Below are 18,760 nucleotides of genomic sequence, written 5' to 3' on the forward strand. Positions count from 1 at the left end.
TAGAACCATGAGTATTTCATGGACAAGCTCCACTTAGGATATAATGTTGAGGGGTTATTTGGTTTGGGTTATCAGTTATTTGATTTAAATTTCTAGTAAAGCTTTCAGTTCTAAAATTAGGATTTCTAAATTCATTATTGTTATTATAATTTCTATATCTATTATTCCATTGATTATTATTTTTGCTTACTTGGATGAACTTTCCACAATTTATCATTATGTGGCTCTTCTTTCTAGAGAAGTGGCAGGTAAGAGATTAATAATTAGGTTCTTGGAGAGGGGCAAATGGCATTGGTTGAGTATCATGTAATTTTTTTAATCAATTCTTTCAGTTAATGATTTTAATTCTTTCTGCACCTTTTCTAGTAGATCATTAGTCTTTGATTGTTTTTCTTTATTGCCTTTGAAGTCATAAGCAGCAATTCGCCTTAACTCATCAATGTCCATTTCATGCCACTTTGGGCAATTTGTTTTAAAATAATCTTGGAGTACTGTGGAACAGTTGTTTACAAAATGTCATTTTATATGTCTATATGTCTATGTTTATATGTCTATATGTCTATATGTTTATATGTCTATTTAAACTTTCTGTAGAAATATCAAGTTCTGGGTACCAACCTCCTAGTTCAATGAGCCTATCCATAAATTGGGAGGGTGTCTCATCATCAGATTGTTTCAAGCATTCAAATTTAGTTCAACCATGAGGTCTTTCTGAACACTTCCTCATTGCTTTTAAAATGGCATCTCTAGCACATTGTAGTTGCATATGTTCATTGTGATTATTATAGTTCCAATGAGGATCTACAAGTGCATTTTGCCCTTGGGCCTCATTAACATTTGAGATTATCTTATCCCTATCCTGATCTATCAAAAAGGCATGGAGCAATTGTTCAACATCCTTATAAGGATCAAAATGAAAGAATATATCAGTCATCTTTTTAGTGACGAGGATAGGTTCATCTTCGTAACTGGGGACATCTTGTTTAAATTCTTTAATATCCTGTGGTGTGAAATGTCTATGTTGTCTTAATGTTAAGACATCACCATTTGGTGCTAATGTGGGCACTTCCCTTAAGAGGAAAAGTTTTTCATAGGAATTAATCAGTGCTTGTGGTTTTCTTGGAGGTGTCTGTACAGATACTGAGGTAGTACAAATAGGAACCTGTATGGTAAGGTAAATTTTGCGGGCTGGGATTGGTAGTGGAGTGAAGACTCCTTTTAGATGGAGTGAAAAGAATATTTTTGTTTTTGTTTTTTGCTAGAGGGAGTATCAGAAACTGGGTGGGATTTATTTGTTTGTTTTGTTTTTTAGAACCGAACGTAGTTAGGAGAGAAGACCCACCCACCCCCGAAAAAGGGAAAAAGAATCCCCCTCCACTGGGCTGGGGTTTGGGGAAGGGAATTTAAAGCTTACCAGTACCAGAAACACCAAGCAGCAGTGACAGCAGAAGAAGTTATCAGGAACAGCCTCTATGAGGGAGAGACCTGGCTACCTGGTGGGCAGGTGTAGTTAAATAGCCTGAGAAGGCTTTGAAATGTTTTCAGGAGGGAAAAAGTAGAAGGGAGAAAGAAAAGAGGAGATGGGAGAGGGAAAAACATGGCAGGAGAAGAAATCTGGTTCCTCTAGTTCTTAATCCCTAAGTGGTCTGCCAAAATTTTTGTAGGAGTAAAAATATATAAATACTACTAGTATTGAAAAATATATAGGAATTTTAGTAATAAATGAAAAAAGAAAGAGAGAGAGTAAAGGGGAAAAAAGGTTTTTTTCAGTCAAATAAAAAGAGCCAGAGACTCACACCTGTAGCACTTAACCAAAAGCACAAGTTCTTAAAAAAAAAAAAAGAGTCCTGGAGTGTGGGTCTCATATAAATTTATCTCCCAAGCCTCCTTATGTATAATGAGGATGTAACTTAAAAGGATACTGGGAATGTAGCTCAGGGGTGGCAAATTTTCCACCTGCATACAACCACCAACTAATCATCAACCCACATCACCAGCAATTAACCCCCAAAGACTCACTCCCACCCAGCAGCCAACTTCCCCACCCAGCACGGTCTCCCCAGTTCCTACTTCCTGCCTCTGTTGGACACATGCTGTGTGTGTGCTTAATTCCTACACCTCTCTAGGGTAAGAGATCTTCAGGTCCCCTATTAAATTAAAGAAATTAAAGAATCCTTTTTACAATCCCCCTGTCATCCTTTGGGAGGCTAGACTCCCCAGTGGATCAGTTAAACATATCTAATTTCTAAAACTCTTCTAGTTAAAGGTACCTATAATAACCCTAAAATAATAAAGGATAAGGGAAACAAAAAAGTAAGAAAGCAAAACCAATGGTAGGTCAGCATGTTGACAAAAAGCCAGTTACGGGGCAATCCCCTTTGGCATAAGAAATTTACATTCATTAATTAATACGTTCAACCTCCTTCAGTTCAATCAATACATTCCACAGTTTACTTTAGATCTTCCAATGCAGTGTAGGTTTCTTCATGGTGTCTCCTTAAAACAGTTCACTTTTCTTGATTTAGGGAGTTAAGAAATCCTAAATTTACTCTCAAAATATTTCAAATCTTGGATTTTACAAAATACAATTACAAATTACAAATAATTACAAATTATAGTCATGAATAATACAATCCTAAATCTTAGAATTTATAAAAAGTATACTCTATAGCAAATAAGAACCTGGAGATATCAATTTAAATCTAACAGATATTACATAAAGTATAAAGACAATAAAGCCTGAGGTGGGTGTTGACCAACATTTATAACACTTTGTAATACTTATCATTTACTTATTTAACTTTTCTCTATAGTCCTATAATAATAATAATAATAATAATAATAATAACTTCTAAACAGAATACATGCCAGAGATATTTAAAACAAAATACAAATTCTATAATATAATATAAATTATACACTTACCCACTGGCTATTGGATGACTATTCTATTGCAAAATAAAAAAACTCATTCTATTGCAGAATACAAAAACAATATTAACACTAGACTGGCTGAGTTGTCCCTGCTTGCTGAAAGTTCTTTATATATACTTTGTCTCCTGGGTTTATATCATGAAGGGAAAAGTCTATAGGTCCTGCTTGTATTACAGCTGTGGATTCTTGCAGTTCTCTAAATTTTATTTGTAAATCCCATTTATAGGAAGCAATAGAAGTATCTCCCCCTAGCAATAAAGTGTATGTAGGGAGAAAAGGTTTAAAAAGTTAAAATGCATTCAAGCCCTTCTAAGGCTGTCACTTTTGAGGCAGTATCTGGAAGTTTCAGTGTCTAATAAGTATTTCCAACTTGCAGTTCATTATTATGTTGGGGAGAAGGGACTCAGATAACTGGTGTTAAGATATTAGTGTCTGGGAAATCAAAGATTTCATTATGTAAGGAGGAAAAGGGGTTAATTTTTAAAGTGTTGGACTTGATTATTTAAAAGTTTGGTCACCAGGAATTTAATTAATTCCAAAGAAATTTTATTTACAATTTCATTACAAAATGTAGAAAGAGTGAAGTAAGAAATCAGAGAGAGGATAAGGTAAGCCCAAACACTAAGTAATTTACTCCTGGACCCTGGCTCAAAACCAGTACCAGGAGAATTGGTCCTTAGCTGGCCTCAGTAAAGCTGAGGACCTGGGGAAGTCTCTCCAGGATATCCAAGAATATCCAGGAAAGAGCCAGCTTTTTCACTCACTATGTGTCAGTACAGTCAGCAGATCCTTATGCCCCTCTTCACCAGCCTCAACTCAAAAGCATGAAGAATTCCCCCCCATCACCACTTCCAAAAATTGAAGAACTCCCCTCTCAAAGGAGGTTCCACAACAAGTGTCTCCAAGTCAAACTCCCAAAACAATTGAGTTCAGGCCCTTGTCGCATTCTTTTAAAGACCTTTTTTTCTTGCATCACTTCCCCTAATTCCATGTCTACCAATCACAGCTGATGATATGCTCAGAGACTACACAGAAGACAGTTGATTTTGATTTGTTACCCACTATTGCACACGTGGGTTACAGACCTCCCACTTCATGATTAAGTGGGATATTTGCACTTTTGGTGATGAGATCTAAATGGGCACATCTTCATAGTTAACTTTCAAGTGCCATTTTTGTACTTAGGGGGATTAAAATCTAAAAATAGACATGAGTTACAATTTAAATCTTCACAATCAGGGAAGAGCTAAGTACCATCATTGTTAAAATCAGGGGAGAGCCAAATCCAATCTTCACAATTCTCTGATTCCAGATTCTCCCCTCTTTGATCTTCAAAAACAGTCCTTGGCTGTTTCTCTGGGTTTCTCTCGTTGAGGAGGATTTCCACCTAGTGTATTGCATTGATGAGTCCCATTTCGAATATATAGTTGTAAATTATTTTATGCCTGATTTGGATTAGTATTTCTAAATGTGTTTCTATTGTTGTTATTATTTCTATATTTGTTATTATTTCTAAATTTGTTATTCTTAGATTTCCTATTATTTCTAAAATTCAAGTTATTGAGTACCTGGTTCCAGTTTCTACATTTTTAACATTACATGACCCCTTTTTTCCACAGAAGGAACACATTGGTGTTTGATTTTTATTTTCTTGCAAAGAGGCTCTGGCCACTGCTTGATTTTTCTCTTTCAATTTCCTCCTTTAAACTTTTCTCTCCTTAATGTCTCTATTAAGTCACTATCCTCCTCATCTTTCTTTTCATAGCTATTAAATACATAAACTACTACTCTCCTCTGTTCTTCAAGATCCATCCAATTTGGACAATTGGTCTTAAAATCTCTGACCTCTTTACCAAAGTTTTTCACAAACTGTCTCCTTATTTGTCTGACATCCCTTTCTCTGGTCAGATTCAGATCTATATATATACCTCCCAGCTCAATAAGTCTATCCATTAATTGTGACAGATTTTCATTGATGTTTTGTTTAATATTTTCAAATTTTGTCCATATATCAGGCATATCAGAGCAATCTCTCATAGTGGTTAATATTGCCTCTCTACCCTGTCTTGTATAATCTTGCTCATTATTGGGGTTCCATTTTGGGTCTTGTGGAGGCCAATGAACTGCTCTCCTTTCCTCAGCCTGATTGACAAGAAAGATGGTTTTATTTTTCTCTCTTTCTGTCAAAAAAGCTTGGAGCAAATTTTCAATATCAATCCATCCAGGATCAATTGTCAAAAATGCTCTCTAGCTTTTTAATAATCACAATTGGCTCTTCCTCAAAAGAAAGGATAGTTTACTTGTATCTCTCTACATCTTGGAGGGTGAATGGTGTATGATTGCATTAGTGAAATTACATCTCCACTTTTATTAAAGATGGATACTTCTTATAAGAGGAATAGTCCTATAACTGAATTATTTTCGGTTTCTGCCTCTTGGCTTTGTGTTTGAGTTGCCATAGAACAGGTTAAGGGTATAAGCAGGGAAATAGGGAGAGAGAGAATAGGTTGGGTAGATTTAGAGATAGAACAGAACAAAGAGGAGTTTGAGTAGATTTAGAGATAGTTAGACTAGGACAAGGAGTTGAGGTGGTTTGAGTATGAACAGAAATACATGGAACAGGACTGGACATAAACTGAGTTGGCTCTAATGATGAGGGAGTGTTGAGAGATAAATCTTCCTTCTTGCTCTTGGGATTTCTCAATGCTTTTCATATAACCCTTGAGATTCCCCAGACTCCACCAGCTTCTTTTCAAGGTCATTCAGGTTATTTTCTAGGTTTTCTTCAAGGTGTTTCTTCCTGAGGAGGAATAGGTAGAATGCCAATCCTATCAATATAAGTATGGCTAGGAACAGTGCTATATAGAGTCACTGTGAAATACTCTGTTGGATAATGAACCATTTTAGATCGAAAAGAAACAGCATCACAAGTTGAACTAGACTACTCGGAATTATAGTTCATCTAATTGTTAATTTTGTTTGCAGTTCTAAGTTCTGCCAGTAGATGGCATTGTTTAACAAAGGATCAATAACTGTAACAGAATTAACTCCTAGGAACTTGACTTAGGGATAGTTTCTGTAAAAAGTAAGGAAAATGATCAGAAGGTTGTAGGTTTGAGACAAGAGTCATCAATTAAATGTAAGGGTTAAATGAGGAGTTTTGACAAAATAAGAGAGCAGCTTTTAATAATTTAAATTTAATGAGAACATAGTAGAGTTGTGAATATGAACCCTTTAAGCCAGAGGAAAAACTTCTAGCAGCTTTTAACAATTAATAATTTCATTTACTACCTAAAAATGCCTAAATCTACCTATAGCTACCTTTAGAGAAAAGTCCAGCTGATCACCCTTCAGCTTAGCTCACAAGGCAGAATACACACACACACACACACACACACACACACAACACACACACACACATCTTCCAACCACCAACACACACCACCAGCAAGCAATCAATCCCCAAAGACCCACTCCCGCCCAACAGCCAACTTCCCAGCAAACTGACAGCCCAACCAAATGCTTCTTAGCCCATCAGGGAGCTCTCCAATTCACTGTGGGCTGGTTAATCCCTACATATCTCTATGGTAAGAGGACCTCCAGGTCTCCTGTTAAATTAAAAAAGGAATAAAGAATTCCTTTTTATAGTTGTTACTTGGGAAGCATCTTTTTAATGGAAAAAAATACTAGTGGTATTTTTTAAAGTATTTTCTTTTCATTGGAAGTTTTTATTTCATGTAAGTGAATGTTTTTACTTTTAATAAAAATGTTATATAATTTCAAAATATATTTGTTTCAATTTTACATTGTATTTTAATTTGATTTTAATATTTTTCTTTTTCTTGTATTGTTTTGCTCTGTTGTCTGTTTTGTCTAATGCATGTCCAGGGTTCTAAGGTTAGTATTACTGCTATAAGTTTCAGTTTTTCAGTTTTAAATATTATTTTTGATGTAGTTCTATTTTGATTTGCCATATCATATTTGCAACATGAAGGAATATCTTTTGTATACCTGAAGATTTCATTAAGATTATTAATTTATGAGACATTATTTATTAATTCAGTGTTTCCCACAAAGAGAAAATTAAATTTGCCCCTAAAATGGTTCAGCCAAGTAGTATATCAAATGGTAACAGGTTCTTGCTAGAATGGAAGTTGCCTGGAAAATGTCGTACCTCAATATTTAAAAAAAAAAACAAACCTCTTTGGAGGTAAATAAAATACACTGATTTTTATAATATTTATGTAAAGTTCTATAATGATACTTTTTAAAGGAATATATAAATATAAAACTTTTATTAAAACTCATGTATTTTGTGGGAATTATATATAAAAATATTCATTAAGGGTCTTTATAATTAGGAAATGGTAATTATTCAATCACAAATAAAATTTTAGAATTAGTTTATTATACTAGTCACCCTGGATCCTCATAAAAATGCTTTTATGATATAAGTATACAGTAATAAAAATATGTGGATAACATTTTCTTCATAGACTAGATGATTTGGAAAATAATTCATGATGTTTGAAAATAATTCAGTGGTTAAGTGGTCCCTTTTTTATAGGAAATTGGAAACAGAAACTAGTTTCTGGGAGAAAGAATACAGTGGAAAGAGTATTGACTGTAAAGTCAAAGAACCTGAGTTCAAATATGGCATTTATTACTATCATGACCTATAGCAAGTCATTTAATTTTCTGGTGCTTCCTTTACTTAATCTGTAAAATAAATGGGTTAAAACTAGGTTATTTCTAAGATACCTTATATCTCTAAATCTATAATTTTATAGTGGTCATCATCATCACTATCATTTATATTGCCCTTTAATGTCTGTAAATGTGTTCATAACAACAAATCTTTGAGGTAGATAATTGAAGGAATTTTTTTGCCCTCTTTTACTGAGAAAGAAACTGTAACTCTGAGGGGATAAATGACTTGCCCATTATCATGTAGCTTGTATTTATTCAAGGCATCATACAAGAACAGATATCTCAACTTCAAGTCTAATATCTTATTTATTATATTATATATCACTTTTTAACTATGAAATTTTTGCTTTTCCAGTTAAGCTTTTATATTTCCAAAATAATTGCTCATTGGTTAGTATATATAGTAGTGTCTTGCTAAAATAATTTAATTAGATGTTGATACAAAGAAAAGCATCAAATAAATGAATGATTTTAAAATAACTAGTATTCAGAATTATATCATGTATAAGTTTCCATTTCATTAGTATGCATAATCTAATTTGAGAATATTTCAAAGGTCTTAAATTTTTAAAAAATAGTATAATAATCAAAACCCCATCCTCAGTGGAGACTGACTGCATTACTATTTTAAGTCATTGACTTTAAAATAAAAGCTGGACTCCTAAATTAGTCCATTTCAGAGAGTGGGATTTCATTCTAGTTTTATGATAGGAAGAAGAAAAACAGTTTAACTGAAATAAAATGTCTTTGGCTCTCAGTTCAGTAGTGATTTTACTGTTTTATCAGGTATACTGTTGAAAGCATTCCCCTTACCTAATAGTCATTTCACACAAGAAAGAAGTTTATAAATACAAATGTGATTTTCCTGTTTTATATATAAACGTATTCATGTACCTAGTGTAGAAATTTACAACAGAGTGGATTTAATAATTTCATTTCTTATGAAGCATTTTCAGAAAATTCAAATGGCAGAAATTTTGGCTTATGAAACATTCTTTTAACCTCCTTGAAGCACTGAGAAAATAATGGCTCAGATGTTATGGAATGAAAAACTAATCAAAATGAAAGACAGAACTATATGTGTAATTTACTTTTATAATTGAAACTTATTCATCAAACCATGAAATAACCATGTTTTAAAAAATATAAAGTACAGAAAACCTTTATAGCACTGCAAAAAAGCAAAAGCAAAGAAGTAAAGATTGCTGCCATAGTACTTTAATAATACTGTATTTCACTGATTTCAGAAGTTTACCAGGATTTTTTTGTGCTTATTTGATTATAGAAGTAAAACACCACACAGATGCTAATTGTTGAATTTTACCTATGCAAATATTGCCTTCCAAATCCAAATTGGGCATGAAATTAATGTATTTTATAATTTCTAAGCATCTTCTATGTTTGTATCGGTGAAAGTTATTAATTTTTTTCTATTTTCACATTGTTTAACTTAGAGTTATTAAAAATATTGCCAAAACAACTTTTGTTATGGAGATTGGGAACCTGAGAGCAAATATCAGCTTTTATATTTAATTCTGGAACAAATGGACATAATTTCAGTTTTCTCTTGTTCCAATTTTGAAAGTCAAATTCACTTTTCATCAATAAAAATTCTAATAGGGAAAAGAGTATGGACTTTTTGAGGCAACCAATTTAAGTTCATCTATAATCTCAAATTGTGTTTTTTGTTAAAGGAACTTATTACTCTGTCATTTGTTTTGTAAATTTTTGAAAATGTAATATACCAAATTTTTGTTCAGTGAAATATTGAGTTTTTAGTAATATTTTTCATAGAAAGCTTATTTCTAACTACTACTTCTTTTAAAGACGGAATTGGAAAGTATTGAAGTGACACAAGGCATGTCAGCTGAGACAGCAGTGACTTTCCTCAGCAGACTGATGGCTATGGTTGATGTCCTGGTGTTTGCCAGCTCTCTAAATTTTAGTGAGATTGAAGCTGAAAAAAACATGTCTTCTGGAGGTTTAATGCGACAGTGTCTGAGGCTTGGTAAGTTTAGTGCTCCTTGAGTAATTATTTGTGGCATTGATCTGTAATCTAAAACTGTCATTATATATCATGCAGTTATAGTATCAATTGGCCTTTTTTGAATATGTGAATAACATTGTTGGATTGCTTCAAATTTATTAAGACTTTAAAAAAATGTCACCAAGATTTGATAACCTTTTGGTTGTTTAAAATACTGTGAAATATTTTAAAATTTTATACATCTGTATGTGAATAACATTGTTGGATTGCTTCAAATTTATTAAGACTTTAAAAAAATGTCACCAAGATTTGATAACCTTTTGGTTGTTTAAAATACTGTGAAATATTTTAAAATTTTATACATCTGAGCATTTTCTTCTAAAAATGAGTTAGTGGAGATTTATGTCTGAATTCTGTTTAAGTACAATAAGATTTTCCAGGTTGAAAAAAAATACATAATAAGACTGGTCTTTGGGCACATAACATCCAAAGGCAAAAATGGATTATACCAAATTCACTTTTCCCTAGAAACCTATTATATACTTCCTAGATTTTCAAAAAGTAGGAAAAGGTTATTTGCTAGGAAATCTTACTTTGTCAAAACAATTGGAGCTGGACTTATTTTTAGAAGGAGTCATCCATTATTAATGGATAAAAACATGTTGCTTTATTTTTAAATAGGGTCAGGAGCCTGAGGCAAAGGTTATAATAACAGCAATATTGGCAGCATCTTAATTAATATTTAGATCTGAGTGCTTTGACTAACAGTGATGGAACAGAAAGGAAATCCTCATCTATATTCTCTTTATTGACCAGATTGGAAGTCTTTGCCCTTACCTCAGTTCTGTCACTTTACAGAAAGGAGTAAAGTTAGAAAGGGGTTCTTTCCATCAAAGAAGAGGAATGACTTTCCATGGAGAATAATGAATTAGAAGCAATCTAGAAAAAGCCAGAAGAGCAAGAACAGACAGGGAAGGAATCTTTCTAGAGGAAAAAATTGAAGAGATTTTAACAAGCTGAGAGTTCTTCACAAATAGTTTCCTGATTGTCTCTCTTTGTTCTTTGGAAGATTAGGGCTGTCTTTTTCCACAGCATTTTAGATTTATGTTTAATACCAGCATTTATCTTATGGCTCTAAGCAGCTAAAAGTATTTATATCTTGCTTATTGCATGCTAGCCACTGTGATGAGCACTTTACAAATATCTCATTTGATCCTTATAACAACGCTGCATGGGAGGTGCTGTTATTATCCCCATTTTACAAAGGAGGAAATTGAGGAAAACAGAGATTAAGTGACTACCAAGGGTCATACTTAGGCTAGTAAGTGTCTTAGGATGGATCTGTTCTCAGCCTTCCTTGCTTTAGATCCAGCACTTTAACCACCAATTTAATACTATTCTGAGGCCTTCTCTCTACTTTTCATCCTTAAGACTCTGAGGAGGAATAAATAAGCAACTCTCCCTGATTATATTCTACAGGATAAGAAACCAGTATTATCCGAAGAAAAGGTATACATAGGGACTTTGGGGGTTTTGTGAACCTTACTTATTCATTTTTGTTTGACTGTAGAATATTTGGCTCAGAATCATTATATTATTAAATATGTTAAATTTATCTGATAATGGGGACAGATTACTTTTAGAAATTGGTAATCTTAAGATCTGTTCCATTTAATTTTGCTGTTTTAAAAAATTAGGGAGATATATTAAGCAACTTTTATTCTTAACATTTTAAAAGGCTCCAATATATTTTAATTAATTTATGTATTCAACTTATTTCAGTTTGCTGTGTTGCTGTACGAAACTGCTTAGAATGTCGACAAAGGCAAAGGGAAAGAGTGAACAAATCTTCCCTTATTAGCAGTAAACCTCAAGAAGCTCCCCAAAGTGTGACTGGTGCAGCAACTTCAAAGGTAACTAAAATTGTATTCCTATTACTAGGTAGTATTTATGGTCTTTTTGAAAAGCAAACCAAAGAAATGAAAGAAATTAACAGAGAAATATGAAACTTCCTTAAAAAAATTGTTGAAAATTATCATATTTCTAAGTTTTTCTTCAACTCTAATCTCTTACCACTATGAATGATAAAAATGTAAAAGATTTCTTAGGTTATTTAGCCTTATATGTGCCGGAAGAAGAACCTTCTTCAATATTTCAGACGAGCCTCCAGTTGAAGATCTTTAGTTTATAAGAAGCCAATTTTACTCTAAGCTTATATTGAGCTGAAATCTACCTTCCAGGAATTCCTATTCTTTTTCCCTTAACTTTCCTCTCTCCTCCCTGTCTTAACCCTCTTTCCTTTTGCAAACTAAGGGCAAATAGAACAAGATAAATCCCTCTTCCATATGATAAGGAGATACTAAAAATACTAGAAAACTAACATTTGCTTGTTAAGCTTTTCTTTCCTTGAAGTTAAATATTCCATGTTCCTTCAGCAGATAAATCCCATGTGTAAAAATGATGGATCTTCTTGTTAATTATAATAAATGGTTTTAGCTTACTAGTTGTGGTGGTATACCAGTGAGGTTTGGGGTAGATATTGGGAGCAGGAACAGGGTGTGAGAGAATGCCTATGTGAAAGAAGCAATGGCAGCTCCTTCTTTCTCTCCTGTGATAGCAGGCTGTTAGTTATCACTCAGAGCCCCTTGAGAAAATGACTGTGAGGATGTGATGTCTCTCCCCATTCAGCCCACTTGTGAATGGTTTGAATGCCCTTTCCTCAAAGGGGTTCAGTGGCAGGCCTTAGTCTGGGCCTTACCACAAAGAGACTGATCTCAGGCCTGAGACCTGTCCCCAGTTTTTTGAAGTACCTTCCCTACTATGGTTAAAAGCCAATATAGAAATCTGACTGCTATTGAGGGATTTATTAATAGGGTTAGGTAAATTGGTTGAGGGGAGTGGGTGCAGGTAGCCCTGTCAATCCCCACACAGTCTGTAGTCCAATGGGCCTGTAACATCACCCAATGGCATCTCCTTCCCTCCCCAGCTAAGTAGCCCCTTCTATTGACCTAAATATTAGTATGTCCTAAAGAAATAAGAAAGAAGTAATTCAGGGAGGCAGGGAGCCATGCCCTGCTTTGAGAGTCCAATCAGCTCCCCTCAGTGATTTGAGATGGTTTGCTGCAGGTGGAGAGAAGCAATAGTTGTTTATCTGGTGAGAGAAAAGCAAAAAACTTGGAGAAAGAAGCAGGGTCTTCTCAGGTGGCTTTGGTGATCCTTCAGCCTTCCCCAAACTGGACTTTCCAGCTTCAGGTCCCAAGGCAGAAGACCAAGAGGTTCTCCAGAATCCTCTCAGCCAACCATTATTATCCCAGAAGCCTCTCCTCAACTGTTACTCCACTTCTGTCAGTCATCCTCAGAATTCCAAATCTCCCTGCTCCATTCTAACACATCATCATTCCTTTTACCTTTCCATTTTGTATACCATCCAGTTTGTAATCTTTCTGCATAAATTTGTATATAAGACTGGTTAATACGGAATAGCATAGGAAACAAAAATTACCCGCCAATTAGGAAATGAGAAAACAAGATGTCAAATATGAATGTATTAAAATATTATTGTTATAAGAAATGAGTATGATGAATACAAGGAAACTTGGAAAGATTTAAATAAACTAAAGCAAAGTAAACAATGCAACCACAAAAAAATGAAACTGGATATTTTGGAATCAAAAGGAGTAGGTCTGTCTTTAACATCAGATTTCATTTAAAATGTTGAATGGTTTTGAAGATTTTTATCTTTTTTCTTAAATTATTTTTATAAGAACTAACTCTTGGTGGGAGGAAGTAGAAGAAAAATCCAGAGGAATATCTAGTGAAGTAAAAACAAAAGGTATCACTAAGAAAACATTTTCCAAAAAGAGCCATAGGAATATCTTCTATTTTATTGGATAATCATTATAAAGGGAAGATAATGATGAAAATTGTGCAGTATGGTAACCATGTGTTAAAAAGAAAGGGAGGCTTTTCCTTCTTTTTATAATGAAAGATGTTAGATGATTTGTCTCACTGGTAGGATGTAACACCAGTGAAGAAGTTGAGTGGACCAAAGAGGAGAGGGAATATGAGGTTTTAGTTGAACCCTGTTGAAGGAGGCAAAATGGCAAGATCTCTCCCTCCCTAGGGAGAACTGGAGCAGGGGTTTGAGGTAACCTCCAAAGAGAAAGAAGGATGACTTTTTCTCTCTCTCCTTTCTCAAGGGATATCAGACAGATTATATCCCTTGAGTTCCCTAAGAGCAAAAGCTGAGGAGAAAAGATGTCCATTTCCCCTGTCAGCAACTTCTGAGGAAGGGTTTTAATCTACCTTCCTCAATGGAGAATGTGAGTCAGATCTAGTCTGATCTTTCCACAGACAGGGACTGGATTCAAGCTTTGAGCCCAGTTCCCAATTATACAACACCCTTCCTGTTGAAGTGATAGGCCAAACCCATGTCTGACTTACATCTAAATATTTATTTGAAGGTAAGGGGTAGAACAAGGTTGAAGGAAAAGGAGGAGGTTGCCCTGTCAAGCTAAACTGGCAGCAGCTGGAATCCAAGAGGCCAGTGCCTGAGCTCCCCAACACCTCAGCCCCTTTCTCAACTGACTGCACTCTTAATGATCTCTAAGCTATTATATCTTAAACTAAAACTAAATCAGTTCAGTGAAGATTAGGTAAGACCAAGAAGAAGCAGGAGGGCTGGGCTCAGGTTTTGTGTGAGTCCTTTCCAACTCCTCAGGAACAGAGACCTTGATGGCAGGTGGAGGAAACACTAGAATGGTCTTGGGGAAATACAGCTCCAGAAGTCAAAGGCAGGAAATCTGGGTCCTCTCATAGCGTTGGGGGATTCCCTTAGTCACTCAGAACTGAACTTCACAGCTCTCAGTCCTGAGTCAGAAACCTTGGGCTCTCTAGAATATCCCTCAGCCAAAGGTTCTCTTCCCACAATCCTTTGCTATCCAAACTGTCACCCCAGCTCCTATCCATCAACTATGAAATTCCAAAAGGTCTCCCTTTATAATCTCTATACATGGAAAGATAATTCATATTGATGTGATCACAGATCCTCAGTGGTACCTTGGATAGAATGCTAGGCCTGGAGTCAGGAAGATTTATCTTCCTTCATTCAAATCTGACCTTAAGACACTTATTAACTATGAGACCCTGGCCAAGTTGCTTAACCCTATTTTCCTGAGTTTCTTCATCTGTAATGAGATGGAAAAGAAAATGACAAAATACTCCCAAATCCTTGCCAAGATAACCATAAATGGAGTCACAGAGTCAGATATGACCGAAAAGCCTGAACAACAACTAAGTATACAAATATTAACATCATTAATACATAATCACTAAACTCCACTGAATTTCTGAGGTGGATTTGACTAATCTCAAATTTATAAATCGTTCTTAAGGAATTAGCTATGCTAATAAGAGCACAGGATTTGGAGTCAGAGGACCTGAGTTTTAATTCCAACTCTGCCACTTACTAACTATGTGACTTTGGTAATTAAGTTAACCATCCTGAGCCTTGGTTTCCTCATCTTTAAAATGGGTGTTTGCACTAAATGACCTCTAATGTCCATTCAAGCATCAAACTATAGTGTTGTGATATTTCCTTTGCTGGATATGACTATAATTGTATTTGGCCAAGTGTATTTATAACATTTTTTTCAGTATTAAACCTAATATATAGCTAATGTAAACATTGAGTACTTTTCATAGTCTTCTGCCTAGCTTCCAAAGCCCTCCTGCAACTGGATGCTCCCCTCTTCTATACTTTTATCGTGTTTCTATAATCAAATCCAGTATCTTAGCATCCTAGGACACACTAACATGTTCTTTAAAGTAATTTAAAACATAGCTTTATAAAATTTTATAATCTTTAGTTATGTAAAAATACTCTAAATCACTTTGTTAAAAATAAACACAAATTGAGAAAAGTTATTCTAGGGGCGGAGTCAAGATGGCAGTTTAGCAAGCAGCAAAAGTTCAGACATCATGGAAGACCCTTCCTTACCGATACAGACTGAATGCTCCTAGGGCACCGAAATTCAATCTGAACAACAGGACAGAAGCGGGGAACCCTCCTTCTGGACTCAAATCAAAAGGTACACCCCCCCCCAAAAGCCAGAATCCGAGAATACTCAGGGCTAAGGGGAAGGCAGAGCGAAGGTCCCAGGACCCCTCCCCCACAACCCAGATGGCTGAGCCCCCAGCAGCAGCGGGAACCTCTGAGCAGGCAAAGGTGCTGGTTTGCAGGGTCTACCTTGTGAGCAGCGGGGCGCGGGCTCGGAGCATCCAGCTTGGACAGCGGGGAGGAAGCCAGGGAGAAACGGGCGGTGGCTGGGTCCCTCCATCAGGCTCCAGTCTCACCCTTGCCTCGGGCACATCCAGACCAATCCAGTTGAACTAATCCCATCAGAACTCCTCAGAGTTTAGGGAGGCGGTCAAAGGCACTTGAGGACACTAGAGAAGCAGCTGGAGAGAACTGGAGAGAGCCTGGGTGGCCCAGCCTTCCAGGAGTCTTCAGAGCCTCAGAGCTTCATACCACATACAGCCCAACCCAATTGAACTCAATCCAATCAAAAGCCTCCAGAGGACAGGGAAGCTAACATTCCTCCCCTAGAGACTGTACCAAGAGATCTGACAAAGCTCCAAGAGGGGAGACTGACAACCCCAAAACCAAAACAAAATGAGAGGAGCAAAAGCACAGCCAAATACGGGGAGCAAAGAAGGGATAAACTCGAGCAAACAACAGAAAAAAAAGAAAGAAATTACAATAGACAGCTTCTGCACAGGTAATGAGCAAAGAGCAAATGAAACAGAGGGGGTGGATCCAGCAAAGGAAAAATCAGAAATCCCAGCGAACTGGATACAGGCTTTGGAAGAACTCAAAATGCAATTCAAAACACAATTAAGAGAGGCTGAAGACAATTGGGAAAAGAACTTAAAAACTAAGATAAGTCATCTGGAAACAGGAAATAGTGTCTTGAAAGCCAAAATCAACCAGCTGGAAAATGAGGCAAAGCAGATGAAAGATGAGGCAAAGCAGATGAAAGATGAGGCAAAGCAGATGAAAGATGCCTTCCAAAGAAAATCCAACCAAAAGGAAAAGGACAACCAAAAAACTAAGGATGAAATCCAGTCTTTAAGAACCAGAATACAACAACTTGAATCGAGCGAACTCACAAGGCAGCAAGACACTATAAAACAAAACCAAAGGAATGAAAAATTGAGGAAAATATGAAGCATCTCATTCACAAAACAGAGGATTTAGAAAATCATTCAAGGAGAGACAATTTAAGAATTATTGGCCTACCAGAAGACCATGACAAAAGAAAAAGCCTGGACATTACATTACAGGAAATTATTAAAGAAAACTGCCCCGAAATCCTTGAACAAGAGGGAAAAGTGGAGATTGATAGATCCACAGATCACCTCCTATACTTAATCCCCAACTGACAACACCCAGGAATGTTATAGCCAAATTCAAGAACTATCAGACCAAAGAAAAGATATTACAAGCTGCCAAGAAGAAGTCATTCAGATACCAAGGAACCACAGTGAGGATAACTCAGGATCTGGCTGCATCCATACTGAAAAAAAGAAAGGCATGGAATACGATATCCCGGAAAGCAAGGGAACTAGGTCTACAACCAAGAATCAACTACCCAGCAAAACTGACTATATTCTTACAGGGGAAAGTATAGTCATTCAACAAAATAGAAGAATTTCAAGAATTCGTAAAGAAAAGACCAGACCTGAACAGAAAATTTGATGTCCAAGCACAGAACTCAAGAGAATCATCAAAAGGTAATTAAAAAAGAGGGGAAAAAAGAAAAACAACAAAAAATTTTTTAAAGAGACTCAATAAGTTAAAATGATATGTATCCCTATAAGAAAAGAGGTCATTGGTAACTCTTTAAAACTGTTGTTATTAGCTGGGAAGCAAAAAGAAGTATACTTAGAGGGAACAGCAACAAACTGTATAGGATGAAAAGGGAACAGCAACAAACTGTATAGGATGAAAGGACAAGACATAAATAGGTATATAGATATATACATGCAAAAATACATACACATGAGTATGCATATATATATATATATATATATATATATATATAACTAGAGCTTAAAAATAGATTAATATTAAAAGAAAGGGAAAAGAAACAAATGGGGATAAATTTATATGTCATAAAAAAGCTCATGGTGGGAGGGGGGAGAACATCAATACACTGGAAGGGTAAAGAGGTCGGAGACAGGAAATACTCAACTTTTACGTGCTTTGAAAGTGACTCAAAGAGGGAAAAACAATCAAATCCATTGGAGGCAGAGAATATATTTGCACCCTATAGGGGAGTAGAAGGGTAACAAACTGTCTGGTGGGGAGGGAAGCAGTACAAGAGAGGGAGGGGGGTTAATTTTAGAAAGACTACAGGGAAAATAAGGGGGGGGATAAATAGGGAGGGGAGTAGAAAGGGAAGTAAAATAAGGGTGGGAACAAAGGGGACTGTTCAAAAGCAAACATTGGTGTAGAAGGAAATAGTGAAAGAAGAAAAGGCAGGTAAAGGAGCAGAAATCAAAATGCTGGGAAATACACAGCTAGTAATCATAACTCTGAATGTGAATGGAATGAACTCACCCATAAAATGCAAGCGAATAGCAGAGTGGATTAGAGTCCAAAACCCTACCATATGCTGTCTACAAGAAATAAATATGAGAAAGGTAGATACACATAGGGTGAAAGTAAGAGGGTGGAGCCAAATCTATTGGGCATCAACTGACAAAAAGAAGGCAGGAGTCGCAATCATGATATCCGACAAAGCCAAAGTAAAAATAAATCTAGTTAAAAGAGATAGGGAAGGTAATTACATCCTGATAAAAGGCAGTATAGACAGTGAGGAAATATCTGTACTCAACATGTATGCATCAAATGGCATAGCATCCAAATTTCTAAAGGAGAAACTAGAGGAACTCAAGGACAAAATAGATAGAAAAACTATACTAGTGGGAGATCTGAACCTTCCTCTATCCGAACTAGATAAATCAAACCAAAAAATAAATAAGAAAGAGGTAAGAGAAGTGAATGAAATCTTAGAAAAATTAGAGTTAGTAGACATGTGGAGAAAAATAAATAGGGACAAAAAG

At 35.6% G+C, this 18,760-nt stretch overlaps 1 protein-coding gene across 9 annotated transcripts in view; it reads left to right on the plus strand.

The window, feature by feature from the left end:
- Positions 1–18,760, plus strand: part of NBEA (neurobeachin) — an 829,579-nt gene that overhangs the window by 274,105 nt on the left and 536,714 nt on the right. For all 9 annotated transcript variants that reach the window (XM_056794740.1, XM_056794741.1, XM_056794743.1 and 6 more), the window contains 2 exons: positions 9,472–9,652; positions 11,414–11,544. In XM_056794740.1, coding sequence (XP_056650718.1) covers positions 9,472–9,652; positions 11,414–11,544 — 312 coding nt within the window. The remainder of the gene's footprint in view (positions 1–9,471; positions 9,653–11,413; positions 11,545–18,760) is intronic.

This window comes from Monodelphis domestica, chromosome 4 (genome assembly GCF_027887165.1).
Source record: "Monodelphis domestica isolate mMonDom1 chromosome 4, mMonDom1.pri, whole genome shotgun sequence".
Classification (NCBI taxonomy): domain Eukaryota; kingdom Metazoa; phylum Chordata; class Mammalia; order Didelphimorphia; family Didelphidae; genus Monodelphis; species Monodelphis domestica.